At 39.7% G+C, this 27,362-nt stretch overlaps 1 protein-coding gene across 6 annotated transcripts; it reads right to left on the bottom strand.

The window, feature by feature from the left end:
* On the bottom strand, positions 1–27,064 carry polr3gl.L (polymerase (RNA) III (DNA directed) polypeptide G (32kD)-like L homeolog). 6 transcript variants are annotated; one of them, XM_018231382.2, is made up of 11 exons: positions 26,828–27,064; positions 26,385–26,461; positions 26,242–26,294; positions 24,091–24,230; positions 19,719–19,875; positions 17,376–17,505; positions 14,475–14,543; positions 13,114–13,170; positions 8,960–9,033; positions 2,709–2,819; positions 1–626 (listed from the first exon to the last, which is right to left on the bottom strand). In XM_018231382.2, the coding sequence occupies exons 5-11, from the start codon at positions 19,836–19,838 to the stop codon at positions 540–542; spliced, it is 648 nt and encodes a 215-aa protein (XP_018086871.1). In that variant the 5' UTR covers positions 19,839–19,875; positions 24,091–24,230; positions 26,242–26,294; positions 26,385–26,461; positions 26,828–27,064; the 3' UTR covers positions 1–539. The 6 variants fall into 6 exon arrangements, with proteins under 6 accessions (XP_018086871.1, XP_041429433.1, XP_018086872.1 ...); XM_041573499.1 differs by lacking the exon at positions 26,385–26,461 and having other exon boundaries at positions 26,212–26,294; XM_018231383.2 differs by lacking the exon at positions 26,385–26,461.
* Between the last annotated feature and the right edge of the window lie 298 nt (positions 27,065–27,362).

Raw genomic sequence — 27,362 nt, 5'->3', positions numbered from 1 at the left:
GCAGGTAATGTTGGTTTATTCATGTGAGTAGAGAAAACATCAGCTGGAAGGAGACAATATGGCATCTCCTATATATGTATCATATAAGCAAGCAAAGAAGGAACAACTAGTGTAAGCGGAACACTCGCCATAAACAATATTAAGAGAAAAATTGTATTTTAAACTTCTGAATGAACCCCTATATAAAATGGCTATACAGATGCCAATGCGATCACATCCCAGCACAATGAAGACTACATAAGCAGTGGTGATGTGCTCATGCTTGCGTTCCATTGGATGACAGGTACGAATAAATAATTATGTGCTGGTGGTGGTTGCAGGAGTAAAACAGTTTCTGTTGCCCGGTGTACAATAAAACTGAAAAATCCAGAATATAAAACAGATTAAATTGAAAGTCTAAAATCAGCTAAAATGGTCCATTGCCGGGTGCTAAAAAGGGACATGTCCACTTGGGTATCTGGATTACCTCCTTGCAGCACCCAGTTGTGTCAATAAATGTCTGCTTGGAACGATCCAAGTGTAATGAGTCAGGGGAGGGATCAGTAGGTGGCTTCATCCATATTGTCATCGCTATCGCCGTCAAACTCCTCGCCGTTATCAAAATAGGACATGATGTAATCCGTCTCCTAGAAGCAAAAGGATACGATAGATTTCAGGAATTGCTGCTTCTATGGCTCAACCCAACACTCTGCTAAAAGTGAAGTGATCGGCCCAATATCTGCCAGAACATTGTGTCATTCTTAAAGGAGAACATAAACGTCAACAATATGATGTAGGGGAAATGTGTCTGGACTTTAAACATCATTGGCAAAACCTTAGATCCAGCCATCGGGTCAAGATGCGCTCAAATTTAATTTGGGTTACCCTGGCCTCTGAAGTAAGCTTAAAGGGGAAATATCACAAAAATGAAAATTTAATATAAGCTTCCTCATACTGAAGTAAGACACTTTCTAAAGACAATCAATTAAATATTCTGCATAATTTCTGAAATAATCAAGTTTATCTTCAATATCCCTTTCTCAGCATCTGTTTCTCTTCATTCTCTTTTCATGCAGCAGTTGGGTGTCAGATCATTGACAGTTAGATCCAATATATCCTTTCCTAGCAGATGTATTAGATCTTTCTCAAATAACTGATTCCAGTACAAACAAAATCTAACAAAATAACTGCCTTTTGCACAAATTCTGCATGTAGAGAGACAGGATTTCTGGTGATTTTAATAGAGTGAGCTCTAATACATTTTCTAGGCAAAGGGAGCCTCCCTATAAGATATAGGGATCCACTATATGCAAATAAGGATTCGGTTGGCCGGGTAGAAGGATTCAAGGGCCTTTTAAGCCTGGACGATTGACATCTGGCCTTCTTTTACCTGCTTCACAAACATTTTTTCAGATTCTCTACAGAACAATGTTCTCAATGAGAAACTCCCAAAGGTAACCCCTCCAAGTGTATGCAAAGGTAAGGTATGGGCAAGGCATGGTCATGGTAAGGGCAAAACATGGGCAAGGTAAGGTCATGGTAAGGGAAAGGTATGGTCATGGTAAGGGCAAGGTATGGGCAAGGTAAGGGCAAGGTATGGTCATGGTAAGGGCAAGGTATGGTCATGGTAAGGGCAAGGTATGGTCATGGTAAGGGCAAGGTATGGTCATGGTAAGGGCAAGGTATGGTCATGGTAAGGGCAAGGTATGGACACAGCGTGGGCAAGGTATGGGCAGAGCGTGGGCAAGGTAAGGGCAATGTATGCGCATGGGCATGGTATGGTCATGGTAAGGGCAAGGTATGGTCATGGTAAGGGCAAGGTATGGACACAGCGTGGGCAAGGTATGGGCAGAGCGTGGGCAAGGTAAGGGCAATGTATGCGCATGGGCATGGTATGGTCATGGTAAGGGCAAGGTATGGACAAAGCATGGGCATGATATGGTCATGGTAAGGGCAATGTATGGGCACAGCATGGGCAAAGCACGGGCAAGGTAAGGACATGATATGGTCGTGGTAAGGGCAAGGTTTGGTCATGGTAAGGGCAAGGTATGGGCAAAGTGCTAGATGGGGAACTCCAGCCCTGATGCAGATACCTGGCCAGTTTACACAGGTAAGAGACCAAATAGGGAACCCACCCAAGGCAGATAACTGGGTGGGTTAAAAGGAGGAGGCAACCCCTGTAAGAAGAAAGCTGGCCAAATAGAGTTTCATTCAGCATGACCAGCTGCCAAACGCCATTTTTTTTCAGCAAGACCCCCACCTTCCATCACAGGAGGGCAACCTCCAGCCCCACCTTGGCCAGATATTGATCGGGGTAACATGTCAGAGGGCCCCATACACTGGGCAATAAACTGCCGATTTAATCTGTCGTCAGCATATATCTGCCTGTGTATGGGGGCCTTTAGGTTATGTATGTACAATAGGTTGGAGTGATGAGAATTGTGCACGGAGTTGTAGGTATTGATAGATTGGAATATGGTGCTGGTTGTATTTTTGGACATACTGTATATTCACCCCTCAGCTGCCATTACTGTACTCAATGATGGATTCTGCAAGTAAAGTCAGGTCAGTATTGACCCATTTACACCTTTCCAATAGGCACTAGCAGGAGGCCGTACCCAGAGTTGTAGGCGGAGAGATGAATAGGGCAGAGAGAAGGTGGAATTAAATTGTTAACCTCTACATTGCAATGAAAGGTAAAAGTCTGTATTTAACAGCTTCAATTTTACCTCCTCGTGCTCCTCTTCATCATACTCCTCCCCTTCTTCCTTTTCTTCTTCCTCTTCCTTGTTCTCCTCCTCCTCTTCGGAGCTCACCTCTTCCTCTTTCTTTTCCAGGTTCTGAGGGTCACAAAATAGAAAATGTTTAATTTTACTGAATGGGTCCTAGACATGAGCCCTAATATCTTTAATGGCTATTTAGCCTGCTAGGTAAATCATTCAGGGTGGTAATAATAATTATAATAATTAACAAAAAACTTGGGGGGTCTGTGGAGATCAGAGATATGGAGATGAATAACACGGTTGTAAAATATGTGAAAAAAGTTGTTGTAAAATATTAAAATCACTGGGGGGGGGCACTTGGCTCTACTGTTAAAGGGGTGGTTCCCCTTTCAGTTAACTTTTGGCATTTTATAGAATGGTAAATTCTAAGAAACGTTCTAATTGGTCTTCATTAATTATTTTTTTTTATAGTTCTTTAATTAATTTGCCTTCTTTTTCTGACACTTTCCAGCTTTCAAATGGGGGTTGCTCACCCCTTCTAAAAATAAATGCCCTGTAAGGCTGCAAATGTATATTTTATTGCTTTTTATTACTCATCTTTCTATTCAGGCCTGTTCTATTCATATTCCAGTCTCTTATTCAAATCAATGCGTGGTTGCTAGGGGAATTTGGACCCTTGCAACCAGATTGCTGAAATTGCAAAATGGAGAGCTACTGAGCTTTTCATTTTTTTATTATTTGTGGTATTTGAATTATTTAGATTTTTATTCAGCAGCTCTCCAGTTTGCAATTCCAGCAATCTGATTGCTAGGTGCCCAATTCCCCTAGCAACCACACACTGATTTGAATAAGAGACTGGAATATGAATAGGAGAGGCCTGAATAGAAAGATGAGTAATACAAATTTGCAATAGCAATAACCTTACAGAGCATTTGTTTATTTAGATGGTGTCAGTGACCCCCATTTGAAAGCTGGAAAGGACAAAGAAAAAGACGAAGGCCAATCGAAAAGTTGATTTGAATTCTATAATATACTAAGGGGGTTATTTACTAAACTCCGAATGCCAAAAACCTGGAAAATTTGTGTTTTTTTGTATAAAATCTGAATTTTTAATGGAAAAACCCCCAAATTTTTTCGAGATTTATTATACCCTGAGGATGGAAAAAGTTTGAACCCAAAAATCCGGCATCTCAGACCTGCCGAGGCTGTATATAAGTCAATGGGAGACTTTCCAAAGTTATCTTGATCTGCGCTGGGTTTCATGCAATAATCCGAAGATTTCGTGGTTTTCGGGCAAAATAATGAAAATTCTGAGTTTTCGGGTGGAAAATCTGAAAAATTCATACGATCGGGTTCTTTTAGATTTTTTTTTCCCCGAAAAGAAAATTTTCAGTAAAGTGTATTGATAAATAAGGGGAAAAAACCCAAGCGGATTTGGTCAGAGTAGTTTTCAGAAAACATTGAGACAAATTTGGACTTTGATAAGTAAGTTAACCTAAAGGAAATCTTACCCCCAAAATGAATACTTAAGAAACAGATAGTTTATATTATATCATAATAAGTGGCATATTAAAGAATCTTACCAAACTGTAATATATATTTAAGTAAATCTTGCCCTTTTCCATTTTTTTCTCTTGAGCCCCCATTTTATAATATTCTCTGTGCTGCCTCAGAGATCACCTGACCAGAAATACTGCAGCTCTAACTGTAACAGGAAGAAGTGTGGAAGCAAAAAACACAACTCTGTCTGTTAATTGGCTCATGTGACCTAACATGTATGGTTTGTTTGTGTGCACCGTGAATCGTACGATCCCAGGGGGTGGCCCTTATTTTTTAAAATGGCAATTTTCTATTTAGGATTACCCAATGGCACATACTACTAGAAAAGTATATTATTAAGAAAATGGTTTATTTACATGAAGCAGGGTTTTACATATGAGCTGTTTTACTACTTTTATTTGTGATCACATGCGAGTATCATGTTTTTATATTTATGGAAATTAGTGGTGCTCTGGCCTTCATTAACTGGATATACAAAGGGTATTTTCCCTGTTATCTGGCAGAAAATTTCTTTCAGGGCAGAGACACTCGGAGAGATTAGTCGCTTCTTCGGGTGACTAATCTCCCCGAACTGCCTTGCCGCTGGCTAGAATCTAAAACTCCCGCGGGATTGTACTTGTAACACTTTGTTTTTTGAAGTCGCCAGAAGTGAGGCAACTTCAGCAACATTGGAAAACGAAACGCTCCTAGTGCCATCCCACTGGAGATTAGAAGAGCCCGAAGAAGAGACAATTTGTCGCCGGGCGACTAATCTCAAATCTCCACGTGTGTCTCTGCCCTTACAGGCAATAAATGCAACGCTTACTGCTAATCTAATAGGATATGGGTCTGTTTTTAAAGACAAACGAAAAAAAATAAAATAAAATCAATGTCTAGAATTCGCAGAATATTTGTAGAAATGAAAATAATGTGCCAATCTATTTCTCCTATCTATTGGTTATCATAGCGACCACTCCCAGCATCCTCAGCTGCCAAGAACAATAACTCAGCATGAAAGCAGACAGAATTGCCTTCAGCCGGCGTGAGGCATATTTGCAGTATATAAAAGGCAGTTATTGGATAAATGAACATGTTATAAATCCTAGACGTGTTATTCCCCCGCTGTGTTTCACTAGCTGTCTGGCAGCTGTTATATAAAAGAGGGATTGTGTGCACTTGATATACAGCCTAATGATACAGCAATCAGCAAAGCCGGGAGGAGGGGAGGGTGAGCCAGGCAAAGTGACAGGGAACAATAAGATTATGCTGGTTTGTCAGGTAATAGTTACTTACGAGCTCCCCTTGGGATTGCGGCATGTGAGGGAGGGGAGAGAAATAGATACCTGCATGTTCCCACAAAATACAGGCATGGGACCTATTATCCAGAATGCTCAAGATCTGGGGGTTTCTGGATAACAGATCTTTCCATAATTTGGATCTTCATGCCTTAAGGGGCAGATTTATCAAAGGTCGAAGTGAAAAATCTAATTCCGAGCTAATTTTTGTTTACGTTGATTAGGGAATAGTCCAAATTCGTTTTGAATTTGAAAAAAAAAATAGAAAATTTGAATTTCGAAATGTATCATGTACTGTCCCTTTAAAAATCCGACATCTAAAACCTGCCGAATTGCTGTTTTAGCCTATGGGGGACCTCCTAGAACCTACTTGGATCATAAAAAAATTATAAAAAAAAATCTACTTTTTTTTTTTTTGGAAAAACTGATTCGTATGATTCGAATTCGATTGAAAACTGACCTATTCGGCCAAAAAAAACCTTCAATTTAATTTCGGTCAGTCTTTTTAAATTCGAATTTCGAAGTTTTTCAAATTTGATAAATCTGCCCCTAAGTCTACTAGAAAATCATGTAAACATTAAATAAACTCAATAGGCTGGTTTTGCTTCCAATAAGGATTAATTATATCTTAGTTGGGATCAAGTACAAGCTACTGTTTTATTATTACAGAGAAAAAGGAAATCATTTTAAAAGATTTGGATTATTTGATTATAATGGAGTCTATGAGAGATGGCCTTTCTGTAATTCAGAGCTTTCTGGATAATGGGTTTCCGGATAACAGATCACAGACCTGTGCCTGCATACACGCAAACCAATAAACATGTATGTCACTCTGCACAGTCACGTGTACATTAGGGGCCAATTAAAATGCAATGAGAACTGCAAGGAAATACTCAATGGGGGACTAGGAGCTAGGTCGCTGACCCCCTCTAAAAACAAATTGTCTACATGGCTACATATTTATCGTTATTGCTACTCTCATCTAGGGATACACCGAATCCACTATTTTGGATTCGGCCGAATCCCCGAATCCTTTGTGGATGATTCGGCCGATTACCTAACCCTAATTTGCATATACATATTAGGGGCGGGAAAGGAAAAAGTGGGAAAAATTGTTTATTTTCTTTGGTTTGTAATGAAAAGTCACAATATATCCTGCCCTGCCCACACTTTGCATATGCAAATTAGGATTTGGTTCGGCCAGGCACAAGGATTCGGCCGAATCCTGCTGAAAAAGGTCGAATTCAGAACCGAATCCTGGATTCGGTGCCTCCCTACTCTCATCTTCATATTCAGGGCCTCTCCTATTCAAATCAATGTATGGTTGCTAAAGTAATTTGGACCCCAGCAACCAGATTGCTGAAACTGCAAACAGGAGAGCTGCTGAATAAAAAGCTAAATAACTCAAAAACTACAAATACTAAAAAAATGAAAATGTTATGAAAGTCAAGGGGTGCACTCAGTACTCTAGTGCTTGCAGTAACTGTCATACAAGTCAATGGGAGGAGGATCCAATAGTTTTGTCCTCTGTGCGCAGAGCTTTGTCTTCAAGCTTAATTAAAGGGCAACAATTAGTTGGCGGACCCCCCAAATCGTATGTCACACAAACACGCATCTTTCATTATGTGCATGTGTCTGACCAAATATGGACTCCCTACCTGCCATAAAGCAAGACAGGACTGCTGCTGCGGCTTACAGGAAAGTAACTATAGACATTAGGGGGGTTATTTATCAAAGGTCGAATTTTAGAGTTATGTGAGCTTTTTTAAACCACGAATGAACTCACAACTAGGGATGAGCAAATTTTTTCGCCGCATTTTGCTGCAGAAATGACGCCCATAGATTCCAATGGGAGAAAAAAAAATTGTCACCCATAGACTAATACATTTTGGCGAATTTTTCGCCAGCGGCAAATTTTTTGCTAAAGCAAACGGGTCAAGTTTGCCCATCCCTACTCACAACTCAAGCCGCTTCTGATTTCAAATCAGTAAGTTCGGGGTTAGCAACCGAAAACTTGAACTGATTGTGATTTCGGGGAGAAGAAAAACTCAAAATTGCTCGAATTTATTGATTCAAACATCACTGAAGGCTGTTAACATCTTCAAATGGTTCAAGGGACCTCTGCCACTGACTCATACATGACTTCGACAGGTTTTAGAGGTGCATTTTCATATTCCAGCTATTTCCAGGGTCGGGGTATAATAAAACTTGAAAACATTTTTTAAAAAAACAACTTTTTTTTACCCAAAAAAATAGATTTTTGACTCAAAAATCACCTTGAAAACTCAATTTTTTCGTGGAAAACACAACTCTATCCTTAATGAATCTGCCCCTAAGAATTTTTTTTATAATGTGGGGAAAAATATAAAAGCACAAGGTCACAAGCCGAGCACTTGGGTAATGGAACTCCAATGTGACTTTACCCGGGAATTTTAGTATTTCTTTATATTTTACAATGGGGAGGGCAATATTTTCTACATTGCTCCATTCAGAATATTGTTAATTACAAATTGTTAGCCCCAACCGTCACCTTAAAGGGCATGTAAAGGCAAAAAAATAAACTCCCGTTTTTACTTTCTTTAATGAAAAAGAAACCTATCTCCAATATAATTTAATTAAAAAATGTGTACCGTTTTTATAAGAAACCTGACTGTATGCAGTGAAATTCTCCCTTCGTTTACTGTTGTGGATAGGAATTGTCAGACGGTCCCTAACTGCTCTGCAGGGAAACAATCATACTTATGAACAGCAGGGGGAGCCCCCACCTTACTTCCCAGCAATTCAGAACTCAAGCAGCTTTGTTTGTTTCCCAGTAAAGCAGTCGGCGACTGTGTAGAGATTTGTATTGAATTCTTATTTTGCTTTTACATCCCTTTTACTGTTTCCAACTCCAGCTGCAGGGACAAAGATCATGGAGCCAGATTTAAACAGATAAACTGGGATTCTATTTGGAGGATTATTTTGCTGCAGCCACTGATTCTGAAGAGTCGGAGAAAGTTTGTATTAAACAATACAAAAACTATAAAATCCACATCAGATTACATGGCAACACAGGACCCAGTGCAGTCTGTATATTCTGATTATTAATCAGTCTTGCTGTATCGGCTTCTGGCAGATATTATTTGACTTGTGCTGTTTTGATAATTTATGACGATCCCTAAGCAGCCCAGATCACACTGAGCATGTGCGCAGTCTTGGTCTTGCAAAGAAGTTTAACAAAGTTAAAAGATGGTGACCCCCTGTAGCCAACTTTGAAAGCATAAATCATTTGTTTGATTAGGCTTGTGGTGCAGTAAGTTTATGTTTATGTTTTAGTATACAAAATACAGCATTTCTAGCCTAATTCTATTTTAGACTTTACTTCCCCTTTAAAGAGTGAGGATTACTAAATGTACTACTTGGACAAAACAAAAAAAAACATACCTCTAGTTTCTTAATAATCTCCTCCTTATCCACAGGAACTCTTTGCTTGTGTTTGGGGAGGACAACAGCGGATTCTGGAACACAAAGAGAAGAGGGAGATGCACACTTGTATATACTGAGTCACTGCAATGAAGTATCCTTTTATACATGGGAAAGAATGGGGTAACCTTCAGTACCGCCACTAAGTAAGTCTCCATTCATGTAATATTGCCTTAGAATAAAGACTTTCCCCTCCCATGTCAATTTTTCCATTGTGTTTTTCAATTAACTTTATTGTAGTAGGAACTAAGAGTTGTAGAAACCAGCCTGTAAAATATCACAGTCACAGATACTCCTACTGGTAACTGTACTCCGAACCAAATTCCATTCGAATTTAAAAACTCGATTCCTGTTTTTTTCTCCAGAAAAAAAAAAACTTGACTGTCGGGAAGGCTGCAAACATCACCAAATTGATCCCTGGACCTCTCCAGTTGACTTATACAGTAATTTGTCAGGTTATTGCTGGCAAATTTGTCAAATTCGAGTTCTTAAAGGTCCAGAGTATGAAAAATCTCGAAAATTCTAATTAAAACATGAATTGGGTTTGGATAATTTACAATTCGAATTTGAGAGTTTTGACCAAAAAAAAGAAATTTGAATCCTTAATAAATCTGCCCCTAAGTATGATGTAGAAAGGGATATTCTGCGACAATTTGTAATTGGTTTTCATTTTTTATTATTTGTGATTCAGCTTTTTATTCAGCGGCTCTTGAATTAGCATTTTAAGCAATCTGGTAACTAGGGTCCAAATTACCCTAGCAACCATGCATTAATTTGAATAGGAGACTGGAATATGAATAGGAGAGAGGCCTGAATAGAAAGATGAGTAACAAAAACAAATAGAAATGTCTTTTAGGGCGGAGACACACGTAGAGATTCTGGGAGATTAGTCGCCCGGCAACAAGTCGCCTCTTGTTCGGGCGACTAATCTCCCCGAACTGCCTTCCTGCCGGCTAGAATCTAAATCACCAGTGGGATGTTACTCTGATTGCTTCGTTTTCCGAAGTCGGCTGAAGTTTCCTCACAAACTTCGGGCAACTTCGGGAAACAAAGCACTCAGAGTGCCATCCCGCTGGCGATTTACAATCCAGCCAACGGGATTCAGTTTGGGGAGATTAGTCGCCCGAAGAAGAGGAGATTTGTCGCCAGCCAGCTTATCTCCCGGAATCTGAGCATGTGCCTTGACCCTTAGTATTTGTTTTTTAGATTGGGTCAGTGACCCCCATTTGAAGGCTGGAAAATTTTAGAAGAAAGGCAAATAATACTATAAAAAAAAATAATAATGAAGACCAATTGAAACGATGCTTAGAATTTACCATTCAACATACTAAAAGTTACCTTAAAGGTGAACAATCCCTTTAAACTGAGTTTATTGAAACAGCCAGCAGAGGGAGTAGCCACTCCATCTTGCTTTGGGTTAGTAAGGAGGAAAAACTGGCCAGTGACCGGCTAGTTTACAGCTGGACTAGTATGTTTCTACTTGACATATCTTCATTAATCAGCCAGAATGGTTACAGTTGTCTCGTCCTATGATTTCAGAATGACTTAAACCATATTCTGTTTCAGAATAGCTTTGTGGCAATAAAAATAATCTGCTTTCTGATTGGTTAGAGCAGAGAAACGGGGAGAAGCAGTCCATTTGCACCAGGATATCATCCTGTGATTGGTAAACACACTGCATTATAACATAGAGACAGCTTGGCTCACTCACTTCCCCCCACTAAAGGATGTGTTTACTTTCTACAAATATATTAAATGTCAATCAATACAAAGGACTCCCCGGGGAAGTAATTCATTTAGGTTTGCTTTAAGAGAAACACAGGTATGGGACCGGCTATCCAGAATGCTTTGGACCTGGGGTTTTCCGGATAACAGATCTTTCTGTAATTTGGATCTTCATACCTTATGTCTACTAGAAAATCATGTAAACATTAAACAAAACCAAATAGACCGGTTCCAATAAGGATTAATTATATCTTAGTTGGGATTAAGTACAAGGTACTGTTTTTTTTATTACAGAGAAAAAAGGAAATCATTTTAAAAAATTTGGATTGTTTAGATAAAATGGAGTCTAATTATGAATTTGGAATCCCATACACTATAGAGCTTTTTGTGACACGTGGTTTGTGTGAGGTTATTGCTTGATGTAGCAAACATTCATAGTTCCACTGGGTTCTCCATTTAACATGGACTGAGTAATCAGTATGGCAGCAATACATAACCATGAATGAGCAGATTGGAAAAAAAATGCCCATGTTTAATTAACGATTACAGAAGCTTTCTGAACCAAGAAGACATAATAAACTGTGCTTTAGGCCTGATAATTGAAGACGTAGCTTTCGAAGTATGCAGCTCCAACTACATTCAATCTAGCGATTAAGACTAGGCATGCATGCAATATTCAAACAAGGGATTATTCAGTTTAGGCATGCATGCAGCAGTCTATGGAATATTCAGTTTATGCGTGCATGTCTAAACTGAATATTTGGTAGTCTGAATGTGGTATGAGCACCTAAATTGAATAATCTTTAGGTTGAATGTGGCACATATGTCTAAATATACTAACCCCTAGTCTAAATGCTGCATGCATGACTAGGATGAATAATTACATTTAGGGATTATTCTGCCTAGACATGTATTCAGTCTAGGGATTATTCAATCTTGGCATGCACGCAGAAATCTAGGGATTATCCAGTTTAGGCATGCATGCAGCAGTCTAGGGATTATTCGGTTTAGGCATGCATGCAGCAGTCTATGGATTATTTGGTTTAGGCATGCATGCAGCAGTCTAGGGATTATTCATTTTAGGCATGCATGCAGCAGTCTATGGATTATTCAGTTTAGGCATGCATGCAGCAGTCTAGGGATTATTCAGTTTAGGCATGCATGCAGCAGTCTATGGATTATTCGGTTTAGGCATGCATGCAGCAATCTATGGATTATTCGGTTTAGGCATGCATGCAGCAGTCTAGGGATTATTCATTTTAGGCTGCATGCAGCAGTCTATGGATTATTCAGTTTAGGCATGCATGCAGCAGTCTAGGGACTATTCAATTTAGGCATGCATGCAGAAGTCTATGGAATATTCGGTTTATGCGTGCATGTCTAAACGCAATAATCGCTAGTCTGAATGTGGTATGAGCACCTAAATTGAATAATCTTTAGGTTGAATGTGGCACATATGTCTAAATATACTAACCCCTAGTCTAAATGTTGCATGCATGGCTAGGATGAATAATTCAATTTAGGGATTATTTGGCCTAGACATGTATTCAGTCTAGGGATTATTCAATCTTGGCATGCACGCAGAAATCTAGGTATTATCCAGTTTAGGCATGCATGCAGCAGTCTAGGGATTATTCAATTTAGGCATGCATGCAGCAGTCTATGGATTATTCGGTTTAGGCATGCATGCAGCAGTCTATGGATTATTCGGTTTAGGCATGCATGCAGCAGTCTAGGGATTATTCATTTTAGGCATGCATGCAGCAGTCTATGGATTATTCAGTTTAGGCATGCATGCAGCAGTCTAGGGACTATTCAATTTAGGCATGCATGCAGCAGTCTATGGAATATTCGGTTTATGCGTGCATGTCTAAACGCAATAATCGCTAGTCTGAATGTGGTATGAGCACCTAAATTGAATAATCTTTAGGTTGAATGTGGCACATATGTCTAAATATACTAACCCCTAGTCTAAATGTTGCATGCATGACTAGGATTAATAATTACATTTAGGGATTATTCTGCCTAGACATGTATTCAATCTAGGGATTATTCAATTTAGGCATGCATGCAGCAGTCTAGGGATTATTCAGTTTAGGCATATATGCAGCAGTCTAGGGATTATTCAGTTTAGGCATGCATGCAGCAGTCTAGGGAGTATTCAATTTACATGGATTATTCAGTTTAGCATTGAGTCAAGGGGTTATTACATTTAGGCATGCATGCCACATTCAGCCTAGAGATTCTTCAAATCTGGCATGCATGTAGATTCAGTCTAGGGATTATTCAATTTAAGCATGCATGCTGCATTCAATGTAGGGATTATTCATCCTAGGCATGCATGCCACAATTAGCCTCAGCTATTGTGAAACTATGGTACAAATACTTACTGTCCTTCTGTGGCTTTCTGACTTTTATCTTCAATTCACGTGGCAGCAGCCTCCAATCTGCAGGAGTAATTGTGGATATGAGTAAGGACACCTTGCAACATTTACGTTAGGGAAGAGGCACTTAAAATGCCCATATGATAACTATGTACAAATATATTAGGGGATCATATAATAATCTCTCTAATGCTTTATTTACCAGTAGGTCTTTCCAGCTGACACAAGGTCACCCATTCCGATTAGAAGAAAAGAGGTTCCGCCTAAATATTCGGAAGGGGTTTGTTACAGTGAGAGCTGTGAAGATGTGGAATTCTCTCCCTGAATCAGTTGTACAGGCTGATACATTAGATAGCTTTAAGAAGGGGTTGGAAGGTGTTTAGCAAGTGAGGGAATACAGGGTTATGGGAGATAGCTCATAGTCCAAGTTGATCACTGGTCCCATTGCCATTTTGGAGTCAGGAACGCATTTTTTCCCCCCTCTGAGATAAATTGGAGAGGCTTCAGGTTGTTTGCCTTACTCTGGATCAACTGGCAGTTAGGCAGGTTATATACATAGAATTAAAAGGTTGAACGTGTGTCTTTTTTCAACCTGATTCACTATGTTACCTTTTTATTAAATAAATAAAATGATTATATTTACTGTATACTATTGATAACGGCTCCTTCATTTATCCAGAGACACATACACATGACGGAAACAAAGGTTTAAGATTTAATGGGCATGAGAAAAATTCTACTTTTTCTTTCATTCTTTTTTTTTTTCTTTTAAAGGAAAACTATACCCCCAAAATGAATACTTGAGCAACAGATAGTTTATATCAAATTAAGTGGCATATTAAAGAATCTTGTCCTACCGATATATATATTTAAGTAAATATTTCCGTTTTACATCTCTTGCCTTGAGCCACCATTTTGTGATGGTCTGTGTGCTGCCTCAGAGATCACCTGACCAGAAATACTGCAGCTCTAACTGTAACAGGAAGAAGTGTGGAAGCAAAAGACACAACGCTGTCTGTTAATTGGCTTATGTGACCTAACAAGTATAGTTTGTTTGTGTGCACAGTGAATCGTAGGATCCCAGGGGGCGGCCCTTATTTTTTAAAATGGCAATTTTCTATTTATGATTACCAGTGGCACATACTACTAGAAAAGTGTATTATTATGAAAATGGTTTATTTACATGAAGCAGGGTTTTACATATGAGCTGTTTTATGCAATATATCTTTATAGAGACCTACATTGTTTGGGGGTATATTTTTCCTTTAACTCAGTTACCTAAAAGTCTCATTACAGTGGAGAGCACTCTCGTGCAGCTGGTTGAGGGGGGTGAAAGTACAGCAGGAGGGAGACTGCGAGTCGCTTACCAGGTTGCCAGTCGATAGCATTGTCAACAGGTCCAGACGTCTGATATTTATCAGAGTAGCGTTCAACATCTGAGGGAAAAACAGCAGATATAAATAGCAGGCCCTGCATGCGTCACTGCCCAGTGAAATCAATAAGGATTGAGGAGAGGACGCAGAAGGCGGTCAAGCTCTCTACCAAACACGGTTGCGCACAAAGCCGGTCATCAGTGAACTGAACCCCTAATGATATTTCCATTGCTTTCTAATCAAACATCAATGCGCTCACCCAAAAATAGCATTTTATTTTCATTTCATGTTTCAGGGAATCAGAGAGGGGTTAATTGTACCATAAAACCTTTATTTCCCCTGGGATCTCACGTGTGCAAACTACTTCTCCCAGCATCCTCAACTGCCTGTTTCCCATGGATGCGACTGTGCAGCGGCCTCACGATAAACAGCAATTATTGTGCCGACAGATGGTGCTGAGGGGGTCTAAGCTAATTAATCCCTGCCACAGGGTAATCAGTCTCCGAATGCCATTCCATCTCTAACTGGAACGCGGAGAAGGGATGACGGCTGCTGAGGGAGAAGTGAAGGCCCAACAACACCAACCACCATGTGTTTAGCTTTATAGTAATTATATATTGGGAGAGAATAGGTTTATTTTATCACTCAGGCATATATGAACTATTCAGTTATGATTTCCCCCCACCTCAAAAGAAGGCTTGTTAGAGGATATGCGTCTAGTAATAAATAGATTATATAATACAGGTATGGGACCTGTTATCCAGAATGCTCGGGACCTGGGGTTTTACGGATAACGGATCTTTCTATAATTTGGATCTTCATAGTTTAAGGCTACTTAAAAATCATTTAAACATTAATTAAACCCAATAGGCTGGTTTTGCTTCCAATAAGGATTAATTATATCTTAGTTTGGATCAAGTACAAGCTACTGTTTTATTATTACAAGGGAACAATTTTTAAAAATGTGAATTATTTTGTTAAAATGGAGTCTATGGGAGATGGCCTTTCTGTAATTCGGAGCTTTCCAGATAACATATCCCATACCTGTACTGGTATAGGATCCGTTATGCGGAAAGCCATTTTCCAGAAAGCTCCAAATTATGGAAAAGCGGTCTCCCATAGACTCCATTTTAACAAAATATTTCACATTTTTTAAAAATGATATCCTTTTTTCTCTGTAATAATAAAACAGTAGGTTGTACTTGATCCAAACTAATATATCAGTCACATTGCTGACCAAAACGTCAGTTTTTTCCTCTGTGAATAAAACATTTAATGGATTTTTAAGCTTAAAATGGAGTCTATGGGAAGAGGCCTTTCCGTAATTCGGAGCTTTCTGGATAACGAGTATTCAGATAACCAATCCCATACCTATACTGGTATAGGATCTGTAATGTGAAAAGATGTTATCCAGAAAGCTCCAATTTATGGAAAGACTGTCTCCCATAGACTCCATTTTATCCAAATAATCCAAATATTTTAAAACTAGGGGTCAGCATCCAATTTCGCCGCACCGGCATCCAATTCGGCGGCCCAGTTCCGGATTGTCTGCGGTCCGGCGGTTGGGGACCCCTGCGTTAAGCTATATGGCAGCACACTATACACAAATAGTGGCAAAAATCAATTAAAAATGAAGGCATGCATGATTCATACAAGCCACTTGTAATCAAAACACTGCATGTGCCATGGCCTTTACAATCAAGGGGTAAAAGGGTGGTTCACCTTTAAGTTAACTTTTAGTATGATGTAGAACTGACAGTTCTAAGCAACTTTTCAATTAATCTTCATTATTTATATTTTATAGTTTTTTTAATTATGTGTCTTGACTGTTTCAAGCCTTTGAATGGGGGTCACTGACCCCATGTAAAAACAAATGCTCTGTAAGGCTACAGTGTATTGTAATTGCTACTTTTTATTCATCTTATTTCTATTCAGGCCTCTCCTACTTATATTCTAGTCTCTTATTCAAATCAATATATGGTTGCTAGGGTCATTTGAACCCTAGCAACCAGATTGCTGAAATTGCAAACTGGAGAGCTGCTGAATAAAAAGCTAAATAACTCAAAAAACACAAATAATAAAAAATGAAAACCAATTAAAAATTGTCTCAGAATATCACTCTCTACATCATACTAAAATTTAATTTAAAGGTGAACAACCCCTTTAAGTCTGCAAGCACAATTGCTTTGTGCAAATTTCCCTGCAGTCATTTGTGCCTAAAACCCCATTCATTAAAAGGTCAAAAATCCCTCCCTGCACTTTTCTATATACAGGGAGTTACAACTTACATACACATTCAACTTAAAGGGGAACAAAAAGAGGTTCTCTTTCGCTCTTCCTGGTCCTAATTTGCATATGTAAATTAGGGTTCGGAATATTTAAAGTGGTTCTTTACCTTTAAATTACCTTTTAGTATGATGTAGAGATATTTGCAATTGGTTTTCATTTTTTATCATTTGTGGTTTTTGAGTTATTTAGCTTTTGATTCAGCAGTTTGCAGGTTTAACAATCTGATTGCTAGGGTTCAAATTCCCCTAGCAACCATGCATTGATTTGAATAAGACTGGAATTTGAATAGGAGAGGCCAGAATAGGAAGACGAGCAATAAAAAGTAGCAATAACAATACATTTGTAGCTTCACAGAGCATTTAGATGGAGTAGATGGGGTCAGTGACCCCCATTTGAAAGCTGGAAAGAGTCAGAAGAAGACGACAAATAATACAAAAACCATAAAAAATAAATAACGATGGCCAATTGAAAAGTTGCTTAGAATTAGCTATTCTATAACATACTAAAAGTTACCTTAAAGGTGAACCACCTCTTTTAATGAAGTGCATTTAGGGGAACCAAATGCAAAGCACGTGCTCTCTGAGGATGGAGCCAAACTAAACACACCTTTCTTTAGCTCAGCGGGCTTGATGAAATATGGGAGAGTCTTCATGGCTCCTCGAAGTTCCTGTTTCAGCGCCAGCATATATTCCACCTCCTCCCCTGTCTGCAGGGGTACTGGTTTGTATTCTAGGCTCTGCGGCAGGGGAAAAGAGACAGTGAGATGACATACAAAGAGTATATCTCTTAAAAAGGAACTGCAGTGAAGGTTTAATAAACCTGTCATTTTTCCTACAGTTGTGTATACATAAATGCATTTTCTTGTGAGTTTTGCAACGTAAAATTTCTTCCCAGCTGTAAACAACACACCCATGCTGTGAGTCACTGACAGATATAACCCAGTCTGATTGGCTGATAGCATGAGTTTGTAATGCACTACTTTTTTTTTTGTTTATTTTTTAATAGTACACTTATGAACCATGCATTATTAAAGGAAAACTATACCCCTCAAACAATGTGTCTCTATAAAAAGATATTACATAACACAGCTCATATGTAAAATCCTGCTTCATGTATATAAACCATTTTCATAATATACTTTGCTAGCAGTATGTGCTATTGGGTAATCATAAGTAGAAAACTTCCATTTTTTTTTAAAAAAGAAGGACAGCCCCCTGGGATCATATGATTCACGCTGCACACAAACATACCAAACAAACCATATATGTTCGGTCACATGAGCCAATTAACAGACAGAGTTCTGTCTTTTGCTCCCACTCTTCTTCCTGTTCCAGGTAGGGGGTTATTTACTAAGCTCCGAATACCCGAAATTCCCCAAAATCCGAAAAATTCGTGATTTTTTGTGATATAAAAGGCTTTTAAAAAAATAACAAATTTTTTGAAATTTTAGCCTGAGGGCTAAAGAGCCTGAATATAAAACATGGCATCTCAAACCTGTCAAGGTTGCATAAAAGTCATTAGGAACAGTCCCATTGATTTTTGGTCGTGTTGGGGGTTTCGAGCAATTTGATAATGTTTTCTGAGTTTTCAGGGAAAATTCATGAAAAAATCGTGAAGATCTGAGCTTTTCCCGCAAAGGTAATTTTCGGGAAAATTTAATAATAAAAAAGGGTTAAAAACCCAAGCGGGTTAGATCGGAGTTTGTTGCAGCCGATATTGAGATAAATTCGGACCTTGATAAATAACCCCCTTAAGAGTTGTAGTATTTCTGGTCAGGTGATCTCTGAGGCAGCACACAGACCATCACAAAATGGGGGTTCAAGGCAAGAGATGTAAAAGGGCAATATTTGCTTAAATATATATTCCAGTTTAATAAGATTCTTTAATATGTCACTTAATATGATATAAACCATCTGTTGCTCAAGTATTCATTTTGGGGGTATAGTTTTCCTTTAATGAAAAATATTGAATAAAGACCTACCGTACTACAAATCTGGGTAAATAGAGCCTAAACCCATTATAAATAGGACATATGGGAAACTATTATTATATATAAAAGGGGGAAAAAAACACTATAAACATAAGAGTATACATAAAAGTAGGGATGCACCGAATCCAGGATTCGGTTCGGAATTCGGCCTTTTTAAGAAGGAATCAGCCGAATGCTAATCCTAGTTTGCATATACAAATTAGGGGAAGGGATGGAAATCGTGTGACTTTTTCCCAAAAAACAAGGAAGTAAAAAATGTTTTCCACTTTCCACCTTTTATTTGCATATGCAAATTAGGATTCGGTTCGGTATTCGCCCGAATCTTTCGTGAAGGATTCGGCTGAATCCAAAATAGTGGATTCGGTGCATCACTACTTAAAAGGCCATTATACAGTATGGAATGCACCATATATCTCGCTTGTAAAGGGCCCATAGTGGAATGGGGGTACATGACTGTAATTGATAATGTAGACCCTGTACCTCAGGGGTCCCCAACTTCCAGGCCTGTCCTGAACTGGGGCGCCGAACAATTAACGCAGGCAAAATGGATGCCGGCACACCTAATTGGACGCCGGAACGACAGAATTGGAAGCCAACCCCCCCAGGTCCTGTGTGGCTCCTCTTTGGTCCCCGGGCCAAAAAAGTTTGGAGACCCCTGCTGTACCTGACACCCAACAGGTAAAAAGGCCAGAAAGTAAAATAAGGCAGTGCACAATGGGTAGAAACAGATACTATAATATAAAGGTTTGGATCAGGAGCTGTGGCTCTCAGCTTGGTGCAGAACTGAGGTTTACTGAATCCAATAACACATATCAGCGGTCCAAAATGGGAGTTGCCGTTTTCTAACTACAAGCTTTGTTACATGATAACACCTATTTTAGCCAATTTCAATGCATAGTATGTACAACTTCAGAGCACTGCACAGCTATAATACCCAAAGTGTATAGAACTTTACTTACCGGGAACAACGGAGGAGGTTGGAGAGTGGGCGGGGGCAATGCTTCCCCTCTGGTAATACCAACAACCTCCACATTAAAAGTCAGTTGGCCCCGACCGCTACCTCTGCCTTTTCCAGCCATCTTGTATTAGACCCAGGAAACAATACAATGACCACACCTGGGAATAAGAAATACAAACATCACCTGACATTTTCCATCTGTGTTTCCTAGGGACAAAGATATTGCCTTTGCCAAAAAAGCAGGGAATCCAATGTGCAGACTGCAAGCTGAGCAGGTGCTCGTGTATCTCCTCCACCCGCTGATTTAGCACAACATGTACAAAACCCCATACTGAACAAACAAAATGGAATATTTGCTATTGTATATATCTGTGAATGATCCAGCAGCACAAAGTGATGTCACCTGTTCCAACAAGGACATAGTGACGTCACTTGTATCTCATGACTTCCTTCATCCTGTGTATTACACAAAATGATGTGAATTCTGACTGCCATCCTGACCTGATCCCGACATCAGCGCTCAACCTCGCTAATGTTTTTGTGGATGAATGGAAGTAAATCCCACCAACATTAAAGGAGAAGGAAAGGTTAAAACTAAGCCTTAGCAGAAAGGTCCACCTAAATATACCAGTAAACCCTCAAAGTAATGCTGCTCTGAGTCCTCTGTCAAAAGAAACACAGCATGTCTTTCCTTCTATTGTGTACTCATGGGCTTCTGTATCAGACTTCCTGTTTTCAGCTTAAACCTCCAGGGCACGGGCTTGAGCATGCTCAGTTTGCTCCACTTCCCCTCTCTGCTGTAATCTGAGCCCAGCTGCTGTAATCTGAGCCCAGAGCTATAAATGAGCAAGGAGAGACTTAGGTAGGAAGTGATGTCACACCAAGCTAATATGGCAGCTGCTATCCTAAACAAAGAGAAAGATTCTAGAGCTTTTTACTCAGGTATGATAAAACATTCTACAGAATAAATATAGCATTATAGCTTGCACTATTGTGGCTAATCTATTGGCAACAAACTGCATCCATAGCTTTCTTTCTCCTTTAAGTAGAAAGCCTTCTCAGAAGAGTATAGTAGCAGCAAAGGGAGGAGTAAATTGATATTCATACCCTTCCCACAGACCTATATTGCTGTATCATCAGACCAAAAATGTGCTCATCATAAACCCAGATGTAAAGTCAACCAGGAACAGGGGAGGTGGCAAGTAAAACAGAGGAACCTTGCAGAAGCCCACAGCCACATCCACCATCATTAGCTGAAACTCGCAAGTAACTGACCCACTGCTGGACTCCACTCTTGGTTTTTATAATATAATATAGGGGTTAAAGTTCCCTTTGAGAAAACCGAATAGCATACAGTCATATGGAAAAGTCTGGGAACCCCTCTTAAATCTTTGGAGTTTTGTTTATCATTGGCTGAGCTTTCAAAGTAGCAACTTCCTTTTAATATAGAATCTGCCTTATGGAAACAGTAATATTTCAGCAGTGACAAACTTTATTGGATTAACAGAAAATATGCAATATGCATCATAACAAAATGAGACAGGTGCATAAATGTGGGCACCCAGGGCCGCCATTAGAAATCACGGGGCCCCGTACAACAAAATTTTTGGGGCCCCCTGGGCCCCGCCCACACTAACGACCAAGCTCCACCCCATATGCCGCCCACTCCACATCGCAGTTAAAAGACCACACAGACATCATCGCTAAAAAAGTAACCCCCCCACACAAGTTATAAAAAGCTATTGATGGTCAGGGCCCCCTTATAAAAGATTGGGGCCCCAAAAAAAAAAATGTAAAAAAAAATGTTTTTTTAAAAAAAACATTGGTGGCAGGGGCCCCCTTATAAGTTAAAAACAAATTTGGGGCCCCAAAAAATTTAAAAAAAAAAAATTAAAAAAAATGTTTTTTTTTTAAAAAAAATGTTTTTTTAAAAAAAAAAATGTTTTTTTTTAAAAAAATGTTTTTTTTAAAAAAGAATGTTTTTTTTAAAAAAGAATGTTTTTTTTTAAAAAAAAACATTGGTGGCAGGGGTCCCCTTATAAGTTAAAAACAAATTGGGGCCCCAAAAAATTAAAAAAAAAAAAAAAAAAAAAGTTTTTTTAAAAAAAACATTGGTGTCAGGGGCCCCCTTACAAGTTAAAAAAAATTGGGGCCCCAAAAAAATTTTTTTTACAAAAAGATTGGTGGCAGGGGCCTATAGAATATTAAAATAATACATTGGTGGCCAGGGGATTAAAAAAAAAAAAATATACAAACTGGTGTTCAGTAGAATTGAACTCATGGCTTCACTACTTCAACTTCGCCTCCTTTCGTGACTTCGGGTCTTTGCGCCGCTTCAGGACTTCGGCTTCGGCTGTTTTCGTGACTTCGGGTCTTTTCGGCGCTTCGTGACTTCGGGTCTTTTCAGCGCTTCGTGACTTCGGGTCTTTCCGTGACTTCGGGTCTTTTCGGCGGATCGGCTTCGGCTTTTCGGCACTTCCGCATTCGGCAACTTAGAGGGAGGACGTACGGCTCGGGCGCTCGTAAGGGGGGCCCGGATCTTCAAAAAATGCAGCGCTGCCGGGCCCCCCTTCATGCCCGGGCCCGGTACGCTTGTCCCCCCTGTCCCCCCCTGATGGCGGCCCTGTGGGCACCCCAACAGAGATATTCCATCCATACTTAGTTGAGTCTCCTTTTGCAAATGTAACAGCCTCTAGACGCCTCCTATAGTCTTTGATGAGTGTCTGGATTCTGGATGGCGGTATTTTTGACCATTCGTCCATACAAAATCTCTCCAGTTCAGTTAAATTTGATGGCTGCCGAGCATGGACAGTCTGCTTCAAATCATCCCATAGATTTTCCATGATATTCAAGTCAGGGGACTGTGACAGCCATTCCAGAATATTGTACTTCTCCCTCTGCATAAATAACTTTGTAGATTTCCAAGTGTGTTTAGGGTCATTGTCTTTTTGGAATATCCAACCCCTGCGTAACTTCAACTTTGTGACTGATGCTTGAACATTATCCTGAAGAATTTCGGGATGAATTCATCCGACCCTCGACTTTAATAAGGGCCCCAGTCCCTGAACTAACCACACAGCCCCACAGCATGATGGAACCTCCACCAAATTTGACAGTCGGTAGCACGTGTTTTTCTTGGAATGCAGTATTCTCATCAGTCCAAAGCACTTTGTTCCAAAATGACTGTGGCTTGTCTAAATGAGCTTTTGAATACAACAAGTGACTCTGTGGCATGAGTGCTTCTTTCTCATCCCCCTGCCATACAGATGTTCTTTGTGCAAACTACGCTGAATTGTAGAACGATGTACAGATATACCATCTGCAGCAAGATGTTCTTTTCAGGTCTTTGGAGGTGATCTTTGGGTTGTCTGTAACCACTCACAATCCTCCACATATGCCGCTCCTGTATTTTTCTTGGCCTGCCAGACCTGGGTTTTACAACAACTGTGCCTGGGGCCTTCCATTTCCTGATTACATTCCTTACAGTTGAAACTGACAGTTTAAACCTCTGAGATAGCTTTTTATTGCCTTCCCCTAAACGATGATACTGAACAATCTTTGTTTTCAGATCTTTTGAGAGTTGCTTTGAGGATCCCATGCTGTCGCTCTTCAGAGGAGAGTCAAACAAAAGCATAACTTGCAATTGACCACCTTAAATACCTTTTCTCATGATTGGACACACCTGCCTATGAAGTTCAAGGCTTAATGAGCTAATCCAACCAATTTGGTGTTGCCAGTAATCAGTATTGATTAATCTTTGTTCAGAAAACACCCCAGTACTCAGATGTTTCTGGGAAATGAAAGACATACCACTGTTACCTTTTTTGTTAAAAGTGGAGTAAATTATTATGCAGGCTGAGAGGGGTTCCCAAACTTTTTCATATGACTGTATGTCATAGAAAACGGCACAGTGTTTGTATAAACATGTAAAAAATCATTATAAACTACAACCTTTTGTAACGACAAACAAACATACACACAGAAGAGTCAATTTTAAAGGGGAACTATTGCAAAAATGAAAATGTGATATAAGTGTCATCATACTGAAATTAAATCTATACGATATATTGGATCCAACTGTCAATGAATATCTGACACCCAACTGCTGCATGAAGAGAGAATGCAGAGAAACAGATGTTGATTGAGGAATAGTGAACATAAACTTGATTATTCCAGAAACAGTACAGAATTTTTAATTGATTACATTATTATTTCAGTATGCTGAAGCTTATATTAAATTTTCATTTTTTGCAATGTTCCCCTTTAAGTACCATCTGTTTGATAAAACTATATCTGACAGCAGGCTGCACTGCTTACAGAATATAACAGCGCCATGCCATAATAACTGACAATGTATATATAAGCATAATTACCTGTACAAAAAATGTTTCACATCTGAGACTTTGCCTTTCCCACAATGTCAGAAGTGCATTACCAGGGGGAGACCCATTGCTCTCTTCCCATGTCAGCTCTTTGGTGCTATCAACATGCTTCTTTCCTGCTGTCAGGGAGCCTGAAATAATATAAAGAGACTTTAGATTCTTAGCTCTTGTGATTATGACATCTTAGTGTACATGTTGTTTAACACCATTTCCCCCTACCTCCCAAAGAAAGCAATCAGTCACCGTTTAAAAGAGGACTAACCTCTAAAAATGAATATGTCTAAAAATGGCATATTTTATATACTGAATTTATTGCAGCAGCCTAAAGTTTCAGCTTGTCAATAGCAGCAATGATCCAGGACTTCAAACTTGTCACAGGGAGTCACCATCTTGGAAAGTGTCTGTGACACTCACATGCTCAGTGGGCTCTGATTGGCTGTTGAGAAGCTAAGCTTAGGGCTCGTCACTAATTATCCAGCAGAAAATGAGCTTCCCCTGTAATATAAGCTGATGCTACAGGTTTGCTGATTATTAAATTCTGATGCTAATTGCACTGGTTTCTGTGCTGCCATGTAGTAATTATGTGTATTAATTACTAATCAGTCTTATATTGTGACATTTCTAGTCTATGTGTACTGTATATTGTGAGTGGGTCCCTAAGCTCAGTAAGTGACAGGAGCACAGAGCAAAATAAAGCATTTTTTCTTAGTTAAAGGAAAACTATACCCCCAAACAATGTAGGTCTTTATTAAAAGATACTGAGTAAAACAGCTCATGTATAAAACCCTGCTTCATGTAAATGAACCATTATCATAATAATATACTTTTTTAGTAGTATGTGCCATTGGGTAATCATAAATAGAAAATTGCCATTTTAAAAAATAAGGGCCGCCCCCAGAGATCGTAAGATTCACTGTGCACACATACAAACCACATGTAAGGTCACATGAGCCAATTAACAGACAGAGTTCTGCCTTTTGCTTCCTCACTTCTTGCTGTTACAGTTAGTGTTGTAGTATTTCTAGTCAGGTGATCTCTGAGGCAGCACAGATAGAGTCACGAAATGGTGGTTCAAGGCAAGAGATGTAAAAGGGCAATATTTATGTAAATATATATTCCAGTTTGGTAAGATTCTTTAATATGTCATTCAATTTGATATAAACTATCTGTTGCTTAAGTGTTCATTTTGGGGGTATAGTTTTCCTTTAAGCATATTACATTATGAGAAAAAAAGCCTTGTCTCACCCCCTATTCTCAACCAGTCTCCAATACCGTACAGCCAAAGATGAAATCAGCATAGTCGGTGACAAGACGTCATTCCCAGAATGAAGTTTTTAAAATCAATATTAAAATCCTGAAGCTGAACGGGGCTGAGAGCACAGGACCGATTGGTCAGTGGCCAGCAGCTTCAAGCTTAAAGGCACACCGGGCGATTCGGGGAGATTTAGTTACCTGACGACTAATCTCCCCGAACGGCTTCCCCCTGTCTTCCGCTGGCTATAACGAAAAATCGCCTGCGGCATGGCACACGCGGCGCTTCGTATTCTGAGGCAACTTCGGAATACGAAGAGACATGTGTGCCATGCCACAGATGATTTTTCGTTATAACTGGCGGAAGCCGTTCGGGGGAGATTAGTCACCCCCAAGAAGAGGCGATTAGTCGCCAGGCGACTAAAGCTGGCCATAGATGTTGAGATTTTTAAAAGATCCGATCCTCATCGTGAGACCACGATTTTCTCGGAACGATCGTACGAATTGACCATCAACTAAAAAGACCAATTTGCCAGAAAAACGCCTGCTTGTACCTGCAAACATAGATAGATTGCACTGGGACCGACAAAGATTTTTTGACCTGGCCGATCAATTTCCTGACAGATGTCGGCCGAAAAATCGTAAGATGTGCGATCGTTCGAATCCCACTAACCGCACGATAATTTTGAAGGATTGGTCGGGCTTCCCTAAAATCCGTCGTTCGGCAAGAAGAATCGTCGCGTCTATGGGGAGCTTAAATCTCCCCCAATCGCCAGGTGTGCCCTTACACTAACTCTGTCCCCCCACAATGATTATTTACGGAGGGAGATTATAGGAATAGAAAATGCTTTGGTCTGTTACCAGGTGGAATAAACACAGAACACGTCGTACCTCTCCTTCCCCAATTCTGTTGATGTGATGGCAGCGAATGAGACCAAGTGATCCTAAAACAAAATGCACAATCACTACAACTGAGTTGCTCTCACTCCCTCACCCACTCGCTCATAAACAAGTACCCCTGTTGACAAACTTACTTTCGTTATGTTTATCAGAGGCAAAGCAAGCAGCACACTTTGTCCCCTCCCTCACTGATGCAGCCAAGCAGGAGAGCCTGAAAAGCAAAATCCAGACAACCGTGCTCAGCCTCCCCTCCCCCTCTCCGACATGGAGCAGCAATGCTGGACATGCTGCGCACAGATATGATGTAACTAAAGGCTGAGGGAGAGGAAATATGACTCAGGGAACATGGGCCGGCCTAAGTCACTGTTGCCTTACAATAGACACTCCTACTTTCACATTCTGAAAATGCTTGGTCTGGAGAACAGTTAGAAATGAGTGATAAGTGAGTTTATAATACAAATTTGATGCCGTCGGGTATAGATTTTATTGCACTAATGAACTGTATATATCAGTGAGAGTTCTCTGTACAAAACTCAGAGCAGAGTTCCCATTCACACAAGTCACAAATGAAAAGTACCTGACAATATCCGTGCAGATTTCCAGCAGTGGACAGACCTCCTAGGGGCAGGGAATCCAATTGACTATTAGAGAAAGTCTTCCAACTGCAGCTCTTGGTTAGACGCCAGGGAAGTGCCAAATAGGGGAGTTCTGCAACACCCCAAAGTCTCCAAGCTGCTCCTAGAGTGCCATGTGCAGCTTACTCAGCCCCTACTGCAACCATTCCTTCTTCCCAGACCATCAAAACTTTGTTCCAGGAGAAGGAGGGATTTTGCCAGACCCCCTGGGGTAAACTTGTTTGTCCACTATGTGGCTCCAATGGGGGAGGGGTAAAATTCTGAGCCTTTTACTGTTGCTTCTTTGTGCTGAAAAATGAACTATGGGACTTGAATAAAACTTACCTTTCAATTGCCAAGTAACATTTTCATCATCACAGCCTCCACCCCCTGTTTCAAAAGAATATCATCTTATGCTCCCTTACAATAATTTAAAGGCGAACTAAAGGTTAACTAAAGAAGTACGCTATAAATGTAAATCATGTTTTGTGCTTCTAT

Source organism: Xenopus laevis, chromosome 8L (genome assembly GCF_017654675.1).
Source record: "Xenopus laevis strain J_2021 chromosome 8L, Xenopus_laevis_v10.1, whole genome shotgun sequence".
Taxonomy (NCBI): Eukaryota; Metazoa; Chordata; class Amphibia; order Anura; family Pipidae; genus Xenopus; species Xenopus laevis.
Note: the sequence above shows the minus strand (reverse complement) of the source record. Positions and strands in the feature narration are given on the sequence as shown.

Bases quoted from the DNA above. Each gene is read 5' to 3' on its own strand.
- polr3gl.L (XM_018231382.2), bottom strand. From the start codon at position 19,838: ATGGCTGGAAAAGGCAGAGGTAGCGGTCGGGGCCAACTGACTTTTAAT. The intron at 13,171-14,474 runs GTAAGCGACTCG...TTACTCCTGCAG, and splicing joins TGCTATCGACTGGCAACCTG to ATTGGAGGCTGCTGCCACGT. The intron at 2,820-8,959 runs GTATGTTTTTTT...TGTGACCCTCAG, and splicing joins AGATTATTAAGAAACTAGAG to AACCTGGAAAAGAAAGAGGA.